The sequence below is a fragment of the Crinia signifera genome, chromosome 1, assembly GCF_055691185.1.
Source record: "Crinia signifera chromosome 1, ASM5569118v1, whole genome shotgun sequence".
Taxonomy (NCBI): Eukaryota; Metazoa; Chordata; class Amphibia; order Anura; family Myobatrachidae; genus Crinia; species Crinia signifera.
In genome coordinates this window covers 327014274-327033275 of record NC_139217.1, presented here as the reverse complement: position 1 = coordinate 327033275, position 19002 = coordinate 327014274, and the positions used below count along the sequence as shown (strand labels likewise).

General features: G+C 44.8%; 1 protein-coding gene across 1 annotated transcript; it reads right to left on the bottom strand.

Moving 5' to 3' along the window:
• Positions 1 to 1210: 1210 nt before the first annotated feature.
• On the bottom strand, positions 1211 to 18478 carry NRL (neural retina leucine zipper). The gene is made up of 3 exons (XM_083189256.1): positions 18333 to 18478; positions 9196 to 9627; positions 1211 to 2853 (listed from the first exon to the last, which is right to left on the bottom strand). The coding sequence occupies exons 2-3, from the start codon at positions 9625 to 9627 to the stop codon at positions 2476 to 2478; spliced, it is 810 nt and encodes a 269-aa protein (XP_083045382.1). The 5' UTR covers positions 18333 to 18478; the 3' UTR covers positions 1211 to 2475.
• Positions 18479 to 19002: the final 524 nt, after the last annotated feature.

Below are 19002 nucleotides of genomic sequence, written 5' to 3'. Positions count from 1 at the left end.
GTGCATTGCATCTTATGGGTGTGAGTAGCCACATGGAGGTGAGAGTGCCCATGCTGACACCACTGAAAGTGCCTAGCATGAGCATTAGAGCATCAGAACTAGACCATGGAGCAATGGAAGAAAGTTGTCTGGTCTGACAAATCAGGTTTTTTGCTTGTAAATTACCAGGTGCATGTTAGGGATGCCAATCCCGGGGCATTTTTTCAATCCCGAAAAATTCCCGGGATTGGCATCCCTAAAAGAAAATTGCCCCTGTGCCCCACACTGGCTTACTTTTGGGGAGCAGCAGAAGGGAGCAGGCTGCAGCGGTGCAGAGGCAGGTGGCGGGTATGAGGTGTGTGGCCGGGAGAGGCCCGTCGGCAAGTGGGTTCCGGCACTGGTGGTGCAGTGCTGCCATCTGTGCAGTGTGACCTATGACTGAATGACCCTGCGCAGGCCACACGTCAGGTCGGGAACAGCTGGGCAGCATCTGAGTGGGTGCTCAGACGCTGCCAGGCATTAGACTGCGCATGCATAGTCTAATCCCGAAATCCTGGGATTAGATACTCCAATCCTGGGATTAAAATCCCAGACATTTTGCGGCCAAATACCATGATCCCGCTGATCCCGATCCCGGGATTGGCCACCCTAGTGCGTGCGTGTGTCGCTTACCAGAGGAAGAGATTTCACTGGGATGAAGGCAGGGTGGCAAAGGCATTGTGATGCTCTGGGCAATGTTCTGCTGGGAAACCTTGGGTCTTGCCACTCATGCCACCTACCTTGACATTGTTGCAGAACAAGTACACACTTCATGGCAATGGCCTACCCAGCAGAATAATACTCACTGTCAAAGTGGAAACATAGTTTATGAATGGTTTTAGGAACATGACAAAGGGCTCAAAATGTTGACTTTTAGCCTCTTAATTCCCCAGGTCTCAAAAGATTTCCAAGCCAAGGAGGCCCTACCTCGCAACTGACGAGACTTAAACGGTCTGCTGCTTACATCTTGGACACATTCAATGGTCTTGTGGAATCTAATCCTTGAAGGGTCAGAGCTCTTTTGACAACACAAGAGGCACCTACACTATACAAGGCAGGTAGTTGTTATGGTTGATGGGTGTATAAATTATAGTGTAACTAGCACTACATGTCAAATATTCTGATCAAGTACATAACATTCAAAGATGTACAAGACAGCAATAAATCAGTTACACATGATTCTGCTGTAAAAACGCTGCATATTTTATTTGCCTATGCTTAAATAGATATTTTTTTCTGTTATAATTTTTTTTAGAATACAAAATAATAATAATAATATTGGAGAGAAAAAACAATTCTTAAATGTTTTCACAACACACAGCCAAGTCTGCCTAGTAGCACACTAGCTTTGCCCCGGTAAGCACAGGGAAAGGAACCTGCAAAGTGTTGCATCTTATCTACACACAATCACACACATAAAAAAATTCAATAATTTAATGTTTTGTTCAAATAAGACCAGAAATGTCTACAACTCCCTTAGATGTGGAAAATGGTAGAGGAGGAGGAGGAGGAGGAGGAGGAGAAGAAGACCCTGAACAGGACAGGCTCAGCCAGTCCTGAATAATCATGCTTGCTTGTACGTGTGCTTTATGTAGAGGTTTCATGACTTATTTTGTGGTTTAATGAATGAATAGCAGTTTAATAAGAAAGTAGTTAATAAGTAATCCGTGGCACTAACACCCAATGTCAGGGAGGAATAAGTTCTCTCTATGACAGAGATAGAACGTGGAAAATTAGATGAGAAGCACTAACCAATGTGAGTCTTTTGTTGGTGGTTTCATGGCACATTAAAGGGGACCTCATGGTACCGGCCATCGGCCATGGAATATTTTGAAATCATGAATAGTCTATGACTGATGGCTGTTGGTTTTATTTTTTTCTCCCATCCATGACATAGCCCAATGCTGTTACCAATAGCAACACCCATTATTTATCAACCATCAGTGGCATTGGTCTTTCAATGGTTTTCTACAGATATTTTCAACCACTTGACCTTCAATGGTGGTCAAGTGTTTTCAACAGCTAAAACTTGGACTGATATAGCAGATGTGGGACTTAACAAATATGATACCAGAACTACAGGGCTGGAGTTAAAGCCACAATGGCCTGTGGCTGAAAATAATTAAAGGTCAATGGAGAGCCCGAACGTCTCCCTAAATATGTAAAAATAGAAAAACTGAATCAGTTTTGAGTAGAATAGAAATACAACTGCAATACTTGAAAATTGGAAGCCGGTCATCAGCACTTTATCATGATAAGCTCATTTGTATGTTTAGGCCTGGAGCTGTAGTCCCATCCGCCCCATGTGATTGGAGGTAAGGATGAGAATAAACATGTTAGGGGAGTCATGTTGCACATTAAAGTTTCTTTGTAAAGAAAATGGCATGTTTAGTCAGGTCGGTCTCCTGCATGATGGTAACTTGTTCTAAGCTTTGGCTCAGTCTTTTCATATGAGCATCACAGGAAGAGCTCAGCTCCAGGCCCTGTGTCTCCCCCTGCAGCCAGCACGTCTGCCCCAGCCCCCCCTCCTGTTGCATTCAGTAGTTTCTCGTATCGGGCTCTCCATCCATCCCTCTCTCGGGTCACCCGGGCCACCTCCTGCTGGAGCTGCTGAAGCTGGCGAGAGAGCTGACACTTCTCGCTCTCCAGGACATGACGCTGCTGCACCCGCTTGTACCGGCAGGACTGGGCATAGCCTCTATTCTTCAGTGTGCGTCTGCGCTGCTTCAGCCGCAATGCTTCTTCTTTACTGAAACCACGGAGCTGGCGATTTAACTCCCGCACCGACATTCCTACCAATTGTTCATCAGAAAATCGTTCGGACAAGGGCGAGAGCTGTAGGGGGAGAACAGAGCGTTATACAAGTTGACTGCTCATATGTGGCAACAAATTCGGTGATGAATATATGTTCCGTTAACATTATTCTGTCAAGAATTGAAACTTACTTGGATTTAAAAATTAATACATTCTACTGCTATATTGCAATGGTGTATTAGTATGTAGTTTTTTGGCATTTATTATATATCTTTATTTTATAAGCCACTGTTTTTCAAATTGATATTATTGATTTACAGTTTACCAAGAAATCACCAAAGCCTCATGGCGTAAGATATACAGTAGTAAGCAAGAGATATAGGGTCCCATTTATCATGGATCACATATTCAATGCAGTCCAGGTGGGATCCTAAGGTGCCCATACACGTTACAATTATTGTATAAAATATCGCATCTCGGTTTTGCGATGAGATGATATCTAGTACAAAAATATGTGCTGAACATACTTTTTCTGCTAGATCTCATCTCATCGGAAAACCGAGATGGGAAGAGATGCGATATTGTATCCAATAATTATAACGTGTATGGGTACCTTTACTGCCCAGGATCGCATTGCAATATGCAATCCCAGGTTTTGTCACACGTAGGGACAGGGGCTCTGAAAAGAACCAGTCTCTGAGATGTGCTCTGCCAGCTGACAGGAGAGCTGCACAGCTGCGGTCAGCCAGACTGCACTGAAGAGCAGCCATTTCTGGGGAGGTTCTGGGGGAACCCCCTGCACGGCCGGCAATATGATCTGTAACTCAGAGGTTACAATGAGCTACCGCTATTTTCAGACGGCGGTAACTGGAGGGGCCAATATTGGTAAATTGTGCAGCATTGTGGCTTATTCTAGTTCACTCGCAAAGGAAAATTCCTTCTCAAATGGACACAACCATGTGCACTGCAGAGGGGGGGGGGGATATAACATGTGCAGAGAGAGTTAGATTTTGGTGGGATTTTATTTCAAAGTGAGATCTATATTGCAGTGTAAAAATAAAGCAGTCAGTATTTTTCCTGCTCAGAAACAAAATAACTCACCCAAATTTTTGTCCATTTGAGAAGGAATTTGCCTTTGCGAGTAAACCAGAATAAGGGCCTGTATCTAGTAGAAAGCTATGGGCATGTGGCTGCGTGCGAGCTTTCTCCTTCATATATATTGGGGAAATGTACTGTTTTCATCTAACCCCAGAAAACAGGAGTTTGGGGGAAATAGCTGCAAATATGTCATGATAAATAAGGCCGATACTGTAATGGAGCATCACTCTTCAGAGCATACAGGCAGGGGTGGACTGGCCCACAGAGCTGCCCACAGGTCCACTCCTTCAATCAGGATCCACATTGTCGGTCATGCGATGGCGCTGCTTGAATAAGGTCATAAGTATGGAAGCAGATGTGTAAGGATATGAGGATCTTATCAAGGACTTTGCAATTAGAAAAAGTAGGAGAATAATTATATTATAATTACTAAACTTTCAAAGAATGAAACTCGACTTTAAAAATTTTTTTTTAGCCCTTTGGTCATATTAGTTAACTTAACACTATTTAAACTACTTTCAACCTATGGAGACACCACCCAGGATCGCATTGTAATATGCGATCCTATCGCAGGGAGGGATGTATCATCCCACATGCACAGGGAAAGGGTGCCAAAAGTAGACCATCCCTGCAATGCGCTTAGCGGGGTGCCAGTGGGTCTGCGTAGACCCCCTGCTAACCACGCTGGCCGCACTACTGTAGCCCATAGGCTACTATCATCTCAGAATGGCAGTAGCCCAGGGACCAAAAGCGATGCTGCCCGATGTTGATACATTAGTAAGCTATGGAGGATGAGGCCAATAGCGGTGCAGGAGGGATCGGAGATTCTTGCTGTGGTCCCTCCTGATACATTCAGTTTATACTTAATATTTTCAGCTAACCCCCGAAAACGGGTGTTTTCTGGGATTTTTCCGCAAATAGTAACTGGAGAGAGATCCTTCAATCCCCCTCTTGTAGCTCCATCTTCCACCAGCCTCGATTCTGTGCACATACAAAGTGTCAAATTTCCTGGAAGGAGTTTTCCACAGATCAGCAAAAAAAAACAATTTCGACAATTTAGCATCCGTTTTCCTTAAATGCAGATTTTACTTTTAAAAGCTGAATCTTCATTAGCGATGTTAAATTGTCAAATTTTCACCCATTTTTTCCAATTTGCGGCCTCACTGTATAGGCCTGTGCCAATATTTCCACCTATCGGATAGATTTAATAAATCAAAGGTAAATTCAACCTATCATCAGCGAAAAGTGCAGATTTTTTCGACTTTTGGAAATATCGTCACTGATTAAATACACCCCAAAATTGGGAATCAGCATGTCTGCAGACTGAGCACAAGCCAATATTTATTTATTACCAGATTGTTATACACACATTCTGCAGCACTTTACAGAGAATATTTTGCCATTCATATAGGACCTTATTCTAATCCATACCCTCCCCTGCGCATTCACACAGGGGAGCGATGGTTTGCAACTGTGCATGCGCATACACATGTAAGCGCATGTGCAGCTGGTTGGTGTGAGCAGGTACGTCAGCGGATGTCAGCTGCATGCCCACTTCCCATATAGGGCACCCGCAAATGTGATTTCTTAGATCTGCGAGCGCCTGCAAAATCATTGGATCGTCAGTGACCATCGAATGATTTTGTCCCTGCACGCAAGGCTGTGAATGGATGTTTATTGTTTAAATCAGCATGAGGGGAGGGGTGGGGCATTCACGCGACCGGCGCATAGATGACATACAAAGCTGCATATTTTGCAGCTTTGTGTGTCAACCAGAATCACCCCCAAAATTCCCTACCCCAAAGGAGCTTACAATCAATATTTCCTATTATGACACATACACTCATATACCCTAGGTTTCATTTCTGTCAGGAGTAAATTAACAATAAGTATATTTTTGGATTGTAGGTAAAACCTAGAAACAATATAGAAAGCTGGTACATTTTATCTCTAGTGTCAGTTAAGAGCCCTACGTACGGGGAGATGTGCTGAGTGATACTAGATCATTCGGAACGCTCAGCAAGATCGCTCAGCACACAGCCAGTGTTCTCTGGTGAGAACACGGACCTCACCAATTAATATCTAGCATGCTGGATATTAATCGCCAGGTGATAGTGATGTACGGGGCCACACATCGCTATCGCTATTTCCCCTACACAGGTAGCAAAGTAGGGACGTTTTCTAAGTCATCTAGTGAGATCGCTTAGAAATATACTTGCCGACTTCTTCAAACCCCTTTATGGGAGAAGCCCGGAGAGGAGTGATGGGGGGCGGGAAGAGGCTACATTTTGGGGGCGGAGCGATGCTGACGTCACTAAGCCCCGCCCCATGACTGGCAGGTGCAACAATTTGCGGGTCCGTCGATGGTGGGAGGGGCTAAATGAAGCGAATCGCGTCATTCATTCGCAGGGTAGCGTGCAGGCCTGAAATCATTCGATGGTCATCGACCATCGAATGATTTCTACAGTGCTCGAAAATCTAAGTCAGTCTGGGCTGACTTAGACTTGCGGCGTCCTGATCTGTGAACTGGGCAGGCAAGTACCTGCCCACATTCGCATGGGGATGCCCAGCGTTTTCCTGGACGCACCCAGTGTTTTGGCATGCGAACGCCACCCTGTCTGCCTCCATCCCACTCCCCATGTGAGTGCCATGCCAACTATGCAAGGTCCAGGTGGTCCGCTGGTCCAGGTGAAGTCCTCAGCAGCCAGTTGCCGGGGGGAGCCATGTTATTCGATAGTGGGGACCATTAATGTTGAATGCTTTAATAGTTCCTAACCATTGATAGTTACAGCTGAAACACCTATCGATGGGGAGAGAACCGATGACCATCTCTAGATTTGGATGGGTTATCTTTTTTCTGTGTAGAGTAAATATTGGCTGCTTTTGCATATACCTTGCAAATGTTGGACACCTGTGCATTTACACTACAATTTATATTTCAGTTTGGACACAACCCCCCAAATCTGACTCTATCTTGACATGTTACATCTGCCCCACCTGCAGGGCAGAATGGTTTTACCTAATTGCCTAATTTTTTTTTGCCTAATACAAACATGCATCAGGCTAAAAGAGACATAACATAATTCTCAGAATATTTGGATATGTAATTGGTATTACATATCATCCATAAACTTCAATAACCAATGATGGAAAATGTATCTTTATAAAGATGGCTTCGCACTGAGCGGTATGCTGGAATATCGTCCATCCTGCTCAGAGTGTATGCACAATATGCACACTCCTGCCATCGCTTGTGATAGTGCTAGGTTTGAAGTGCTGCACATCCAACCGAGTGACATCGCTGGAGACACCATGCATGTTAATATAGGTAAATAAGTTGCGAATGGATTTGCAGCTAATCTCCGATCTGCAATATTTTTGCAAGCATTTTGCAGCCGTGCACAGGGTGAGATTTCACTCTAGCGGGGCGATGGCTATTTGATCCCAGGGCTCTGCAAATTAGCAGAGAAGCAATCATGTCTGAATTATCGGGGGAAATTTACTAAAGGAAATTTGTAAAAAATAGGTGTATTTGTATCCAGAAATACACCTATTTTTGACATTTACTATCCCGAAAATACAGCAATTCGCATTCGTATTGATGTGCTATCATTACGAATACGAATTGCCGTATTTTCGGGATAGTTAATGTCAAAAATAAGTGTATTTCTGGGTACAAATACACCTATATTTTACAAATTTCCTTTAGTAAATTTCCCCCATCATGTCTGAATAAGTATTCGTTCCAACCTTCATTAACATTGCTCTAGTGTGTGCGGGTGATCTGGGGTGACGGTGATTGGTTCCAATTTCGGAAACAAATCCCCGTCCCTCCACTTTGTACCCAACTTAAGAATCCAGTTGTACTGAAATTTAAAGCCCCAAACTATTTCTGATAAAGTTTAAACCTTTGAGTGCCAAGTACATTTGTTAAAATACTGTAGGTGTGAAAATTGTCAATCAAACATTTTTTTTTATCATCCTAATGACCTGTAATATTTACCTTATATAGGAAATATAATCTTTTTAACAAAACATTTTTTTTTTGAATTTATAACAAATGTGAGTGACGTTGGCAGTTTTAGCGGATATTTTGCACATCTCTCACAGAGATGTTGGCACTCAAAGGGTTAAAGGACTAAATGACTCCTTCCCCATGGCAGAAGACTGGTATGTAGGCTGCAATAGTTTTTCCCAGGGCCCAACATTACTGTAATACAGAACGTGTGGCTTGCCTTGCACACATATTGATCTGCTTAATACCAACCAAATAAGCCAGGACTTATTACACATAAACAGAGGAGCCCTGGGTTTCAGAGAACTGTTCCCAGGGCTCTTCTCTAACAAACGAACAGCTAAATTATACTTTGGAAGAAGGAGTGTACCCATATTGCACCTATACAATGAAAGGGAATCTAGACAAGAAACCAGGTGGACTTCTATTTAACCCCTTCAGTGGTAATCTTCATCCAGACTGGCAAACCCGCAAAATTCTCGGGATTGGCGCTGATTGGCACTGGTGAGCTGATCGCTGAACTCGGCTTCAGCGCTGCCCGGCTCCTCTGCGGTGCGTCTCCTCCCCCCCCCCCCCCTGGCTATGTAACAGTGTGCGACGTCACACCGGTTGCTGGGGGCAGGGCCAAGTTGCTGGGGGCAGGGCTGGGCAGCAGCTGGCATAGTGCTCAGCGGCGTTGCCCAGCCCCGGGACACAGCGTGGTGGGGTTTTTTTAGGGAGCGTTACTTCTAAAAAACTTGCCCAGTGGGGAGCGCTACTTAAAAAAAACACCACTGAAGGGGTTAAAAATAAATAAAATGTGGTATGAAATTTTTCAGAGGTGAAAACAGGTACTTTATAGTTTCTTTTTAGATTTTACAATTTCAACCATATTTGTTCTATCATTTTGTACATTATTTTGCAATCTAGTAATTCTTTCTTCTTTTCTACATTCTTGTTTTTCCTTCTGTTTATATTTACTCCTTATCTTCATCTCTGTCTTTCCTCTTCTCAATCTCTTAACGTTAGCAGATTAAGTGATCAGTGACATGTCCGGCTTTATGGATATAAGGGTACTGACAAATCCCGTCTCACACACAGTGTCACATACGTATATTCTCACATGCTACATAATCACAGTTGTGCTGTAAACGGTTACAATATCCACAAATAACCCATAGAAACAACAAATTCACTTGTGTTGTTGACATTAAAGTCTAGGGCTCAACATCATAGTCTTGCGTCAGTGACAATATAAAGATGCACAAAAAGATGTTCAAATCTGTAACACAATTTGACCTTAACTTTGTGTTTCATTTCTATGCCTTTACCTGGTGCTGCTGTGCATTTATATCTTCAGGACTCAGCAAGTAACCACCAGCGTGAGGGTTGTGGGAGTGCTGCACCCCAGTCCTGTAACCCCCATCCATCCCTTGCAGTGAAGGTGCTCCACCACCCATCAACACTTCCACAGCGTCTTCTGGGGTAAGTGCTAGTCCTTCCCCACCCATCTGTTGCTGTAGTGCTGCCATCCAGTAGAGCTCTTCTAGACTAGGCCGAGGTGGCCCTGCTGGTTCAGGGGTGTCACTGAATGTTGGGGATGGTGGTACACTGCTGCATGGTGTAGAGCCCAGAGATGGAGGAGGTGCTAGTCGGGTAGCTCTTGGTTCAGGGGGCTCTCGTTTAACCTCAAACTTCATCAGGTCAAAGTCATTGAGGTATTCAAGAGCCAAGGGGGTGCTGGGAAGATCTGAGAGCGCCATCTGTGGATAAAAAATACATTAGATTGTAGTACAAATGGGAAAATATATGTTACCTTTATTGGCACAAATACTGAGCAAGTATCAGTCTTACCAGTAATAAATTGGAGAAATGGGAATTCAGAAACTAACAAAGCATTTACATGCATCTATCTCTTACTGACAATGGAGACTAATAGTTTGCGAGCTGTTCTGATGTTCATGAGGATGCTACTGGTCAAATTGTTACTAACCCGTATATCCGAACTATGGGCCTTATTCTGGTCGGTGCGGCTGGATCAGATTATGCGGCCAGGACCGTGCGTGCGAAACCCCGCCTTCCATTCGGATCGCCAACTCCGTCCGTACGCGGTAAGAAGCTGGCCGAACGGACCGCACGTGTATTTTACACAGAATACGCCTCCTCCATCTAAGGGAACCTCCCCCATCACTCGATGGTCGCAGACCATCGAATGCAGGACCGAGTGCTCCACCAGCTCCCGCAACCTCAGACCACACGGACATTTTTCCGTGCAAAAGCAGAGATCTGGGCGGGCAGCTGACATCCGGCGATGTCATATGTCCGCCCCCTACACGAGCGTCACGGCTGCATTACCATACGTACGCCCAGCGTTTGCATGGGAACGCCCATGAAACGCGGGGCGTATGCATATGGTAATGAGCACAAATAGCCCTTCACGCCCCTCTCCACCCCCTGTTCGGAGTGTTCACATATCATGCGGGATTTGGCCGTACGCCCCGCTCGCACATGCGCAGAGACGCCTCTGCACATGCGCAGACACAAAACATTGGCGGATCGAACGCACGCGGATATATCCGCACCGACCAGAATAAGGGCCTATATTAGGCCTCATTAATGATAGTTATCCGGGACATGGTACAATTGCCGGGTCTGACGAGATGCACGCTCCCACGCACATCCCATCACACAGCTCAAAAAGTGTGTGCTGCACATACTTTTTGTACTAGATTGCATCTCATTGCATTGCAAAATGTATGCGATGCAATCTAGTCCAAATTGCATATCATATTTGTACCTTGTATGGGCACCTTAAAAAATGCGTATGATTCGGATAACAAAGCCATTATGTTTAGATAATAGGTCTAAATAAGGACCCTTATAATAGCTCCTTATAAATGATAATGCCTTTTCATAAATAAGGCCTTTGAGTTCTGGGTTTGCAGCAAATTATTCGTTTCTAGGAATGCAAAATGATGCATGAAAGGCTGTTCATTAATAGCTTAAAGTTCAAAATCATTTTCAAAAAGACAAAACCATTTATAAAGTAAAACTATATAACTCTTAATCTACATTGATGAAGCACCAGGGGAAGAAATCTTTAATATATTATATATGTTTATATTAACTAACATTCTTAGCAGTGGCAGGTAATACCAAGTGGCTGCAGGACTGCAGCCCTCAAAGGTAATATCCACCATCACAATATCCTTCCTGTCAGCCAGAGACATAATTCAGCCCCATTGGAGGAATTTACTCCCTCCAGGACTGCAATAAGCAGAAAGCTGTAGGAAGACACTCCCTGCCTTATCATGCAGCCCAATCCGGCTTCTATGGGCTGTAGTCGCCGCAGTCCATAGAAGCCGGGGGTATGAGCCTGTGCAGGCTTACAGTGGGGTATATCACATATGCTATGTGGGGTAGTATATATTGAGCTTAACTCAGCATGGATCGCTAAATTTAGAAAATGCAATCTAGTCGCTTATCGAACAACCTTGCATATGCAGAGTACACCCTGGGCATGTGTGCCCGCAATTTGCACATTATTCTGTGTACAGATTCTGCTTCAATGCAATCACATTTTGATTGAATGGAAGCCAGCGTTTAGGAGAGGAAACATTGTGTTTTGTGGGTGTATTTGTCCAAACGCAAATGTGCCAAGGCCCCCCTTGAAAAAAAACAAGATCACCTGCAGCTGTCTCTATGCCCAGCTCAGCACACGGACTGAGCAGCATGTGCTGAGCTGGGGAGAGAGGCTGTTCTGCTGTGGCAGCCTGTCCTCCATACTCCCAGTGCCGGCTCCCTGCAACGGGGGAGTAGCCCCCCTGGTCCCTCCAGCAGACCCTGGCCTGGGCTAAAAGTACCCACTCCCCCCACACTCACACACACAGACCTCTCAACGGTCCCCCACCTCTACAATATATACAAACATTTGCAAAGGCAATAGATGGGTAATAACAATATTAGGGCTATCTTGTTCTTCCTGTTTTTGAGGCTAATAGGTTGATAATATGTAGTCTTGAACAGGGGTTACAGTGTGTGGGGGGGGGCCAGGTGGAACTGAGTTTCCCCACCTTTATTGGTACGAGAAACTAGTTCCACCTTGCCACAGCCCTAATTTCAGCAGAAAAGACCCAGCAGCTTGCTTTTCTGCCATGGCGTATGTGATGTCAAGCTATCATAAGGTACTAATGCTGTGAGCGTTATGTGTAAGGGGCACTACTACTGTGTATAAGGAAGGGACATTATGTATAGGCAACACTACTGTGTGGCATACAGGTATACGGTATGCTAATGTGTAGCGTAACATGAATAAGAAGCACTACTGAGTGATGTAATGTGAAGAACGGCACTATTACTGTATATGGTGTAATATAAATCAAGGACACTACATGTGGTGTTATGTGAATATGATTGTACAGCAGTGTGGAGTAAATTGTGAGACTTCTGTCCCTTTATAAAGTAAGAGTGGTAGGGCATAAATTTATAGTTTGCAGGGGTTGCCAAAAAATCTTGGCACTGCCCCAGGCTTGTCTGGTGGAGGGGGGGTTGTTTGTCAGGGGAAATGAGTTCCACCACATCTCCAGGACCCAGGGCCGGCGCCACCACTAGGCAAATCTAGGCATTTGCCTAGGGCGCCGGCCACTGGAGGGCGGCATTTTGCCCCCGTGCCGCGGGGGTACCTGTCCTGCGGCGCTGTGTAGTTAAAGCTGGCGGCAGCGGGGGGTCCCTGCTGTCAATAAGAAGAAATAACCAGCGCTATCCGCCGGGCTATGCGTAAGCGCTTCTGTTGTGAAAACCCTGTCCGCACGCTGATTGGCTGTGCGGACAGGGTTTTCACAACAGAAGCGCTTCCGCATAGCCCGGCGGATAGCGCTGGTTATTTCTTCTCATTGACGGCAGGGACCCCCCGCTGCCGCCGCCGCCATCTTTAACTACACAGCGCCGCAGGACAGGTACCCCACCTCCCCCGCACCGGGGCGCCCCCACCCCGACTCGCCTGGGGCGCTCCGGTGCCTTGCGCCGGCCCTGCCAGGACCACTGTAAGCCCTGGTCTGGAGAAGAAGTCCTTGTAGTTTTAGCTGAGTGTGAGCAGGAATACTTGGCAGTAGGGATGCTAATACAACTGCATTTTTTAAATTCCGGGATTTGGGATTGAGAAATGCTCAATCCCGAGTTTGGCCTCCCTAATAAATAAAAAAGTCCCCCACCCCCCACAAACTTCCATCCTTGCACTTTTATTTACACGGGTGGTGCAGGCTGTCATGCTGCGGAGCGCCACACAGCCAGGACAGGCACAGCCGGGCAGCATCTGAGCAAGTGCTCAGGCGCTGCTCAGCATTAGACTGCGCATGCGCAGTCTAATCCTGAAATCCCAGGATTGGAAACTGGCAATTTTGTGGCCAAATCGTGGGATCCTGCCGATCCTGATCCTGGGATTGGCCACCCTATTTGGCAGGGTGTAATCACAAGAATATTAGGCTTCCTGGTTTGGAGAGGTCCCCTTTTTCAGGGAAGAAAAAGAGAATGACACAAGGAGTAATGTAGAGCATGCATAAAAATATGGACTGACCCATGAATGCCACTCAAAGTCTCTTTGAGAGCTACCCTTTAGCATAAGTCCCTTATGCATTGTTCTTGATACCTCACAGAGATATTAAGGAAGTGGCCTTGTTGAGAGCGCATTGCACAACTCTGATTTTTTGATTGAGCTTCCAGCAGTAGCAGATTTACCACTAAGCAACAAACACAAGAGTGGATCCCAGGAGGCGTGTCATCAGGGCTGATCATTGGACTGGGAGGGCTTTTCTGATTTTCTCCCAGGCCAGGACAGGCTTGTGCAGTAAAGGTGTCACCCCCAGAAATCTGCATTCTGTACAACGGATAGTTCCTGAAGACGGCTAGTGAATGAGCGCTACTATAAATCTTGTATCAACTTGTTACTTTAGATGAGTATTGGTACTTTATTCCTAGGAAAAAAGACTTGATAAAAATGTAAAAGCCTCCGAGGTGCAATCATTTAGAAGGCAAAACCATGCCATGTAAATGATTGCCCCTTTTAAAAAACTCCCAATGGCTGCCGAACTCGGAGACTATTACATTTGTCCACAGTTGTTTTGTGCTTTAAAGATCAAATGTGAAGACCAGTGGTGGGTTTTACCTATGGGCTGCAGTCCTGAAGCTCTACCCCCCCCCCCCCTTCAGGTGGAAAATCCACCACCCAGGTCAGTGTCAGTGAAGCCAGATGCAATACGTGAGAGTCCTATCTTTCAGTCACAGACACACAAGGCAGTCCCAATAGGAGGTATTCCCTCCCTCCGGAACTGCCCCTCTGGAACTACCAGTCCAGACTGCGATAAGTAGCGAGCTGGCTTCCTGTAGGCAATATATATCCCTGCTTGTCCACAGATGGGATAAGTCACCTGTGCCTAAGCATAAGTATCGATAAAAACCTGGACTGCTGGGATGCCTTGAAGACTTTATTTGGGACCACCCCACTATGCACACTATCATTTTATAAAAAAAATATAAGATTTAAAACAGGTCCTTCTGAGCAATGTCTTTAAAAAAAATGCATAATATGTATGCTCAATATCCTTAACGATCCTTAATGAATGACCCCCCCCCCCCCCCCCCCACAGGTCACTTTTGGTCTTGTCACTGAATGATATTGTTAATTATATCATTCAGTGTGTATGCACAATATCGTCCACCCTTGGGACCGCCGATATCGTTAACATTATTGGCGGTCCCATGGGTCATCTAATGTGTGTGTGGGGCTTTACACTAAACAAGCTCTCTAATGACCAACTATTGAATGTTATTGTTTTGGCACACAATTAATTGTAGGGCACCAAGGTGCACTGTGTGCTCCCGCATACCTGAATAGTTGTCATTAATACTGTTGTATTATAGAAGCATCTGTGTGTAGTGCCAGCATTCTCCCCACGGTCTGAGAGGTTATCCACTGATCACACACAGGATATATATCTGAAGACCTCACTTGTCCCATAACGTGCAGTTAATTCCGTCTCTGAGCTCCGTCTTATCCTGGATTTAGTGTTCAGAGTTGAATGATACTGTCTGACAGTTCCCATACTTATTGAATACTGTACCAAAGGATATAGTTCAGTCCACTTTGCATAGAAGGGAGTTTGGTTAATGAAGGGATAACAATAAAACTATATTAACAAAAAATAAATGTCCAAAAGTACATAGCAAAAAATAGGAAATCTCATACTTTGTGTTTCAACTGTTGTGTCTCAACTGTACTTAGATACCTACAGAGAAGTTAATTTTTGGTTTATTGCTGTCTGTTCCTGTCAATTATATGCAGACAGCCTAAGAGTTTAAACAGTTTAATGGTAGAGAATCTGTGACAGAAAGCTGGGGGCAGGGTAACGAAGAGACTCAGATCAGAGGCGAAAGTCCACACTGTTGCTGTGCTCAAATTTGCAGACTACAAAAGTATACTTTCTATGAAATTTATGACATTTTTATCTGTTGTTATCCTGGATCTGAATAAACACTTTTCATATTGTCATTTTGACCTAGTTCTTCTAGTATCAATAATAGTTTTCATAAAATAAAAGTATAAAATAAAAGCTAAAATGTTACACCTTGATACACCAGTATATTACTGAACAGTCTTATTAATAGGGATTGCAGGGGCAGCTTTACTTGTGTCTCACTTCATGTGGGAGAAGATCAGGTGCCGGACGGGATCCCGACAGTCATGTACCCGACGTCGGGATCCCAACTGCTAAAACACAGACAGACGGGTTCCCGACCGCCACCGGCTGTTCTCCCTCGTGGGGGTCCATGACCCCCATAGAGGGAGAATAGAATAGGTGGTGTGCATAGCGAGCCACCGTGCCCGCAATGGGCTTTGTTGCGCTCGCCATTCTGTCTAAGGCCCTTATTCTGATCGGATCGGTACGGCCCGCGTGCGGCCGTACCGCCGATGTTTTTACTCTGCACATGCGCAGAGGTGAATCTGCGCATGTGCAGCCCCCTTCGCCGCAGACGTATTTCGTCCGCCGCAAAGGGGGCGTATAGGGGCGTGAGAGGCATCATGCCCTCATTTCCCTATGTGTACGCCCCGCGTTTCATGGGCGTTCCCATGCAAACGCGGGGCGTACGCATGCTAATGAGGGCATGACGCAACTCATGGGGGCGGAAAGCTGACGTCGCCGGATGTCAGCTTTCAGCCCCCATACAAGCTACCACACGGACGATTGTCCGTGTGGTCTCAGCTTGCGGGAGCTGCCGCAGCGTGCGGACCTGCCTTCGATGGTTGTCGACCATCGAATGCAGGGGGCAGCTCCCACCATGGTGGAGGCGTAGCCTCCACCATTTTTATGCGGATCGCCAGCCGTCCGTGTACGGACGGCCGTGGCGATCCGTAGGGTGGGCGGGGATTCGTCTGGTGCGGTCGGAGCCGCATATGCGGCTCGACCGCACCAACCAGAATAAGGGCCTAAGTCCGGCCAGTCAGGATCCCGACGTCGGGCTAATGACTGTCGGGATCCCAACTGTCGGAACCCTGTACCACACCCAGAAGATCACTATTAATATTTTAATACAAGTTCCGGGGACACTTTTCTCTGGTACAGGTATATCTTAGTGCAACATGCTCCACCCAGGAAGCAAACAAAGCACATACAAGCATACAAAAGCCTTAATGTGCCATGTTCGCTAACCATGGTTATATTGTCATTTTCATATTTTATATGCTTATTTGTTATATTAAACCTTAACTTATAAAGACCTGAAATCTACACTTATAATAAAACTGTAATGTCGTGTCTGTACATAGGATTTTTTTTATTTTTTGAGTAATATACGGATATATATGGACTGTTTACGAACTTTTTATGTCTGTTTGGATGAATTTGGATGGTGTTTTCACTACAGGTTGAGTATCCCGTATCCAAAATGCTCGGGACCAGGAGAATTTTGGATAACGGATTATTCCGTATTTCGGAATATTTTAATATTTCAATGATGTATTTTGAAGTATCTTGCATTTATGCTGTATAAACACATAATATACACACAAATATATTTTATTACCACATAAAATACACACAAATATATTTTAATTGTTCAAAAAACAAGGTTTCAAAACGTGAAACAAAATTTGTGTACTATCTCAGCACTGAATTTGAATGCCAAGCAATCATTGTCTTGCACATATATAGTGCCAGTTACATATCATGTCCCCAGTGATGCTGTTACAAATGTCCCCAGTGAGTTTTTAGCAAAAAAAAAAAAAAATTTCACTTTCTGGAAAGTCCGTATTTCGGAATAATTTGGATAACGGATATTTGGATATGGGATACTCGACCTGTATTATATAGCTTAATGACCTAGAAAGAAACTAATATGGGATGTATTCTGAATGAGACATCAGGGAGAGGAGCAATAAAAGCAAAACCAGACGCTTTACAGTTGGCGCATGTTAGTTCTGCTGAGCAATAACAGACATCCACACAAATGAACCCGCAGGCAAATGCTAGTAGATCATAAAAGTCCTATATTATATTCAACATTTAAATTGTATGGGCCTTTGGTTAATAGAAAATAATGGGGCATTTGTCAACAATGCTACAGTATGTATTGAAAACAATGATGTATTCCCTCTGTTTGAGCTCTGGTAACATGCAAATTGAGAAAAACGGAGCTCAAATAGAGGGTGGGGAGACCCTAATATTATGCCCCCACAAAACTACAACACAAATTCCAGAATAAAAACAGGGCCGTCGTAACTAGAAATGGACAAACTCTCTCTATCTCCACACACTAAAAGCAGCTCTGCCACTGCAGTTACCTTCATCATGTTCCCTGCAATTTGCTTTACTTTGGGAGTTCTATAGATCTGTATGTATATGACACATTAATACACCTAGATAATATTCAGCTTAAATTGTGCATTGGGATTTTTTTTATCTATGTATAGCAATGGGTTTATCATTCTCCACAATACAGGGATAAGGGAATGAAATAAAAGATAGCATGTGTATTATCTGCAGTGTTCCACATGCAAATTAATATAATACTACAGCAAAATAATTCTGATGTTCACATGTTGCCTTATAGTCCTTATTTATATATCATCATTATTATTAAAACCCATATTTATAAGGTAGAATAGTAGAGAAGGTGAATTTAGGGTTGCGCTTTATTATTGCAGTTTGTGAAAAAAAATATATTCATCAATTTAAAGTTTGAGATTTCTATAACAGAGTGTAATTCATTATAGTCCACAGTTAGCAGTGGATACTCTCATCTCCAGCATTAACACAATCTCTAAGTGCGTAAAGCAATGTCTGACAGTGGGCACAGATGAGGCTGCGATAGTCACACTGCACCTGTGCCACACAAATGGGTGCCAGCAAGTGAAGCACATAAAGTGACAAAGTCCACAGTATACATAGTGCAGAAGACAGACAGGAGTCTAACTTACTCTGAGTGTAACACTGTGGTCAGCTCCTCCTGTCCTCACCCTTCTCACAGATCCCCATGCAAGTCCTGGGCAAAGCCTGCTCTGCCCCTGTGTCCCTGCCCTTGTGCTTCCCACCTGCCTCTGTCTGCTGCTTTTGCCCTAGGTGCAGGGGTTAAATAGCGGGCCTGTGAGCTCACACTTATCTCATTATGGGCTCTCCAATAGCTGCTGCACAGGGATTGATGGGGAGGGAGAGGGCAGAGGGCACTGGAGAGGGAGGGGGTGCTGGAAAATTATTCACAGAGTGTTGGATCTGTCAGAGCCAGGGCTCAATCTCTCTCCAATAAGGTAGCTACAGAGGGGTGGAGGGGCAGAAAGCACAGGGCAAGAGGGAAGTGAGAAATCTGCTACTGTCATTGCCCATTCAAAATGTGAGTTCTGCCCAGTAACAAGACAGATAAACAGATATAAAACTGACAGGACAGACAGACAGACAGACAGACAGAAAGACAGACAGATAGATAGATGCAGCATGGTTGGTGTTTGTGCCAGTGCTGTAACAGTGCAGCATTGTGCCCTGTGCCAGCCCGGGACTAAGAATGCCAGATCGGACATCAACTCTGCATTCCGGAGCTTGTAGTGTCCAGTCCTCTAGGTGTCCATTCCGGGGGGGGGTGTCTTGTCCGGGGGT

Bases quoted from the DNA above. Each gene is read 5' to 3' on its own strand.
- NRL (XM_083189256.1), bottom strand. From the start codon at position 9,627: ATGGCGCTCTCAGATCTTCCCAGCACCCCCTTGGCTCTTGAATACCTC. The intron at 2,854-9,195 runs GTAAAGGCATAG...CTCCCCCTACAG, and splicing joins TAAATGCACAGCAGCACCAG to CTCTCGCCCTTGTCCGAACG.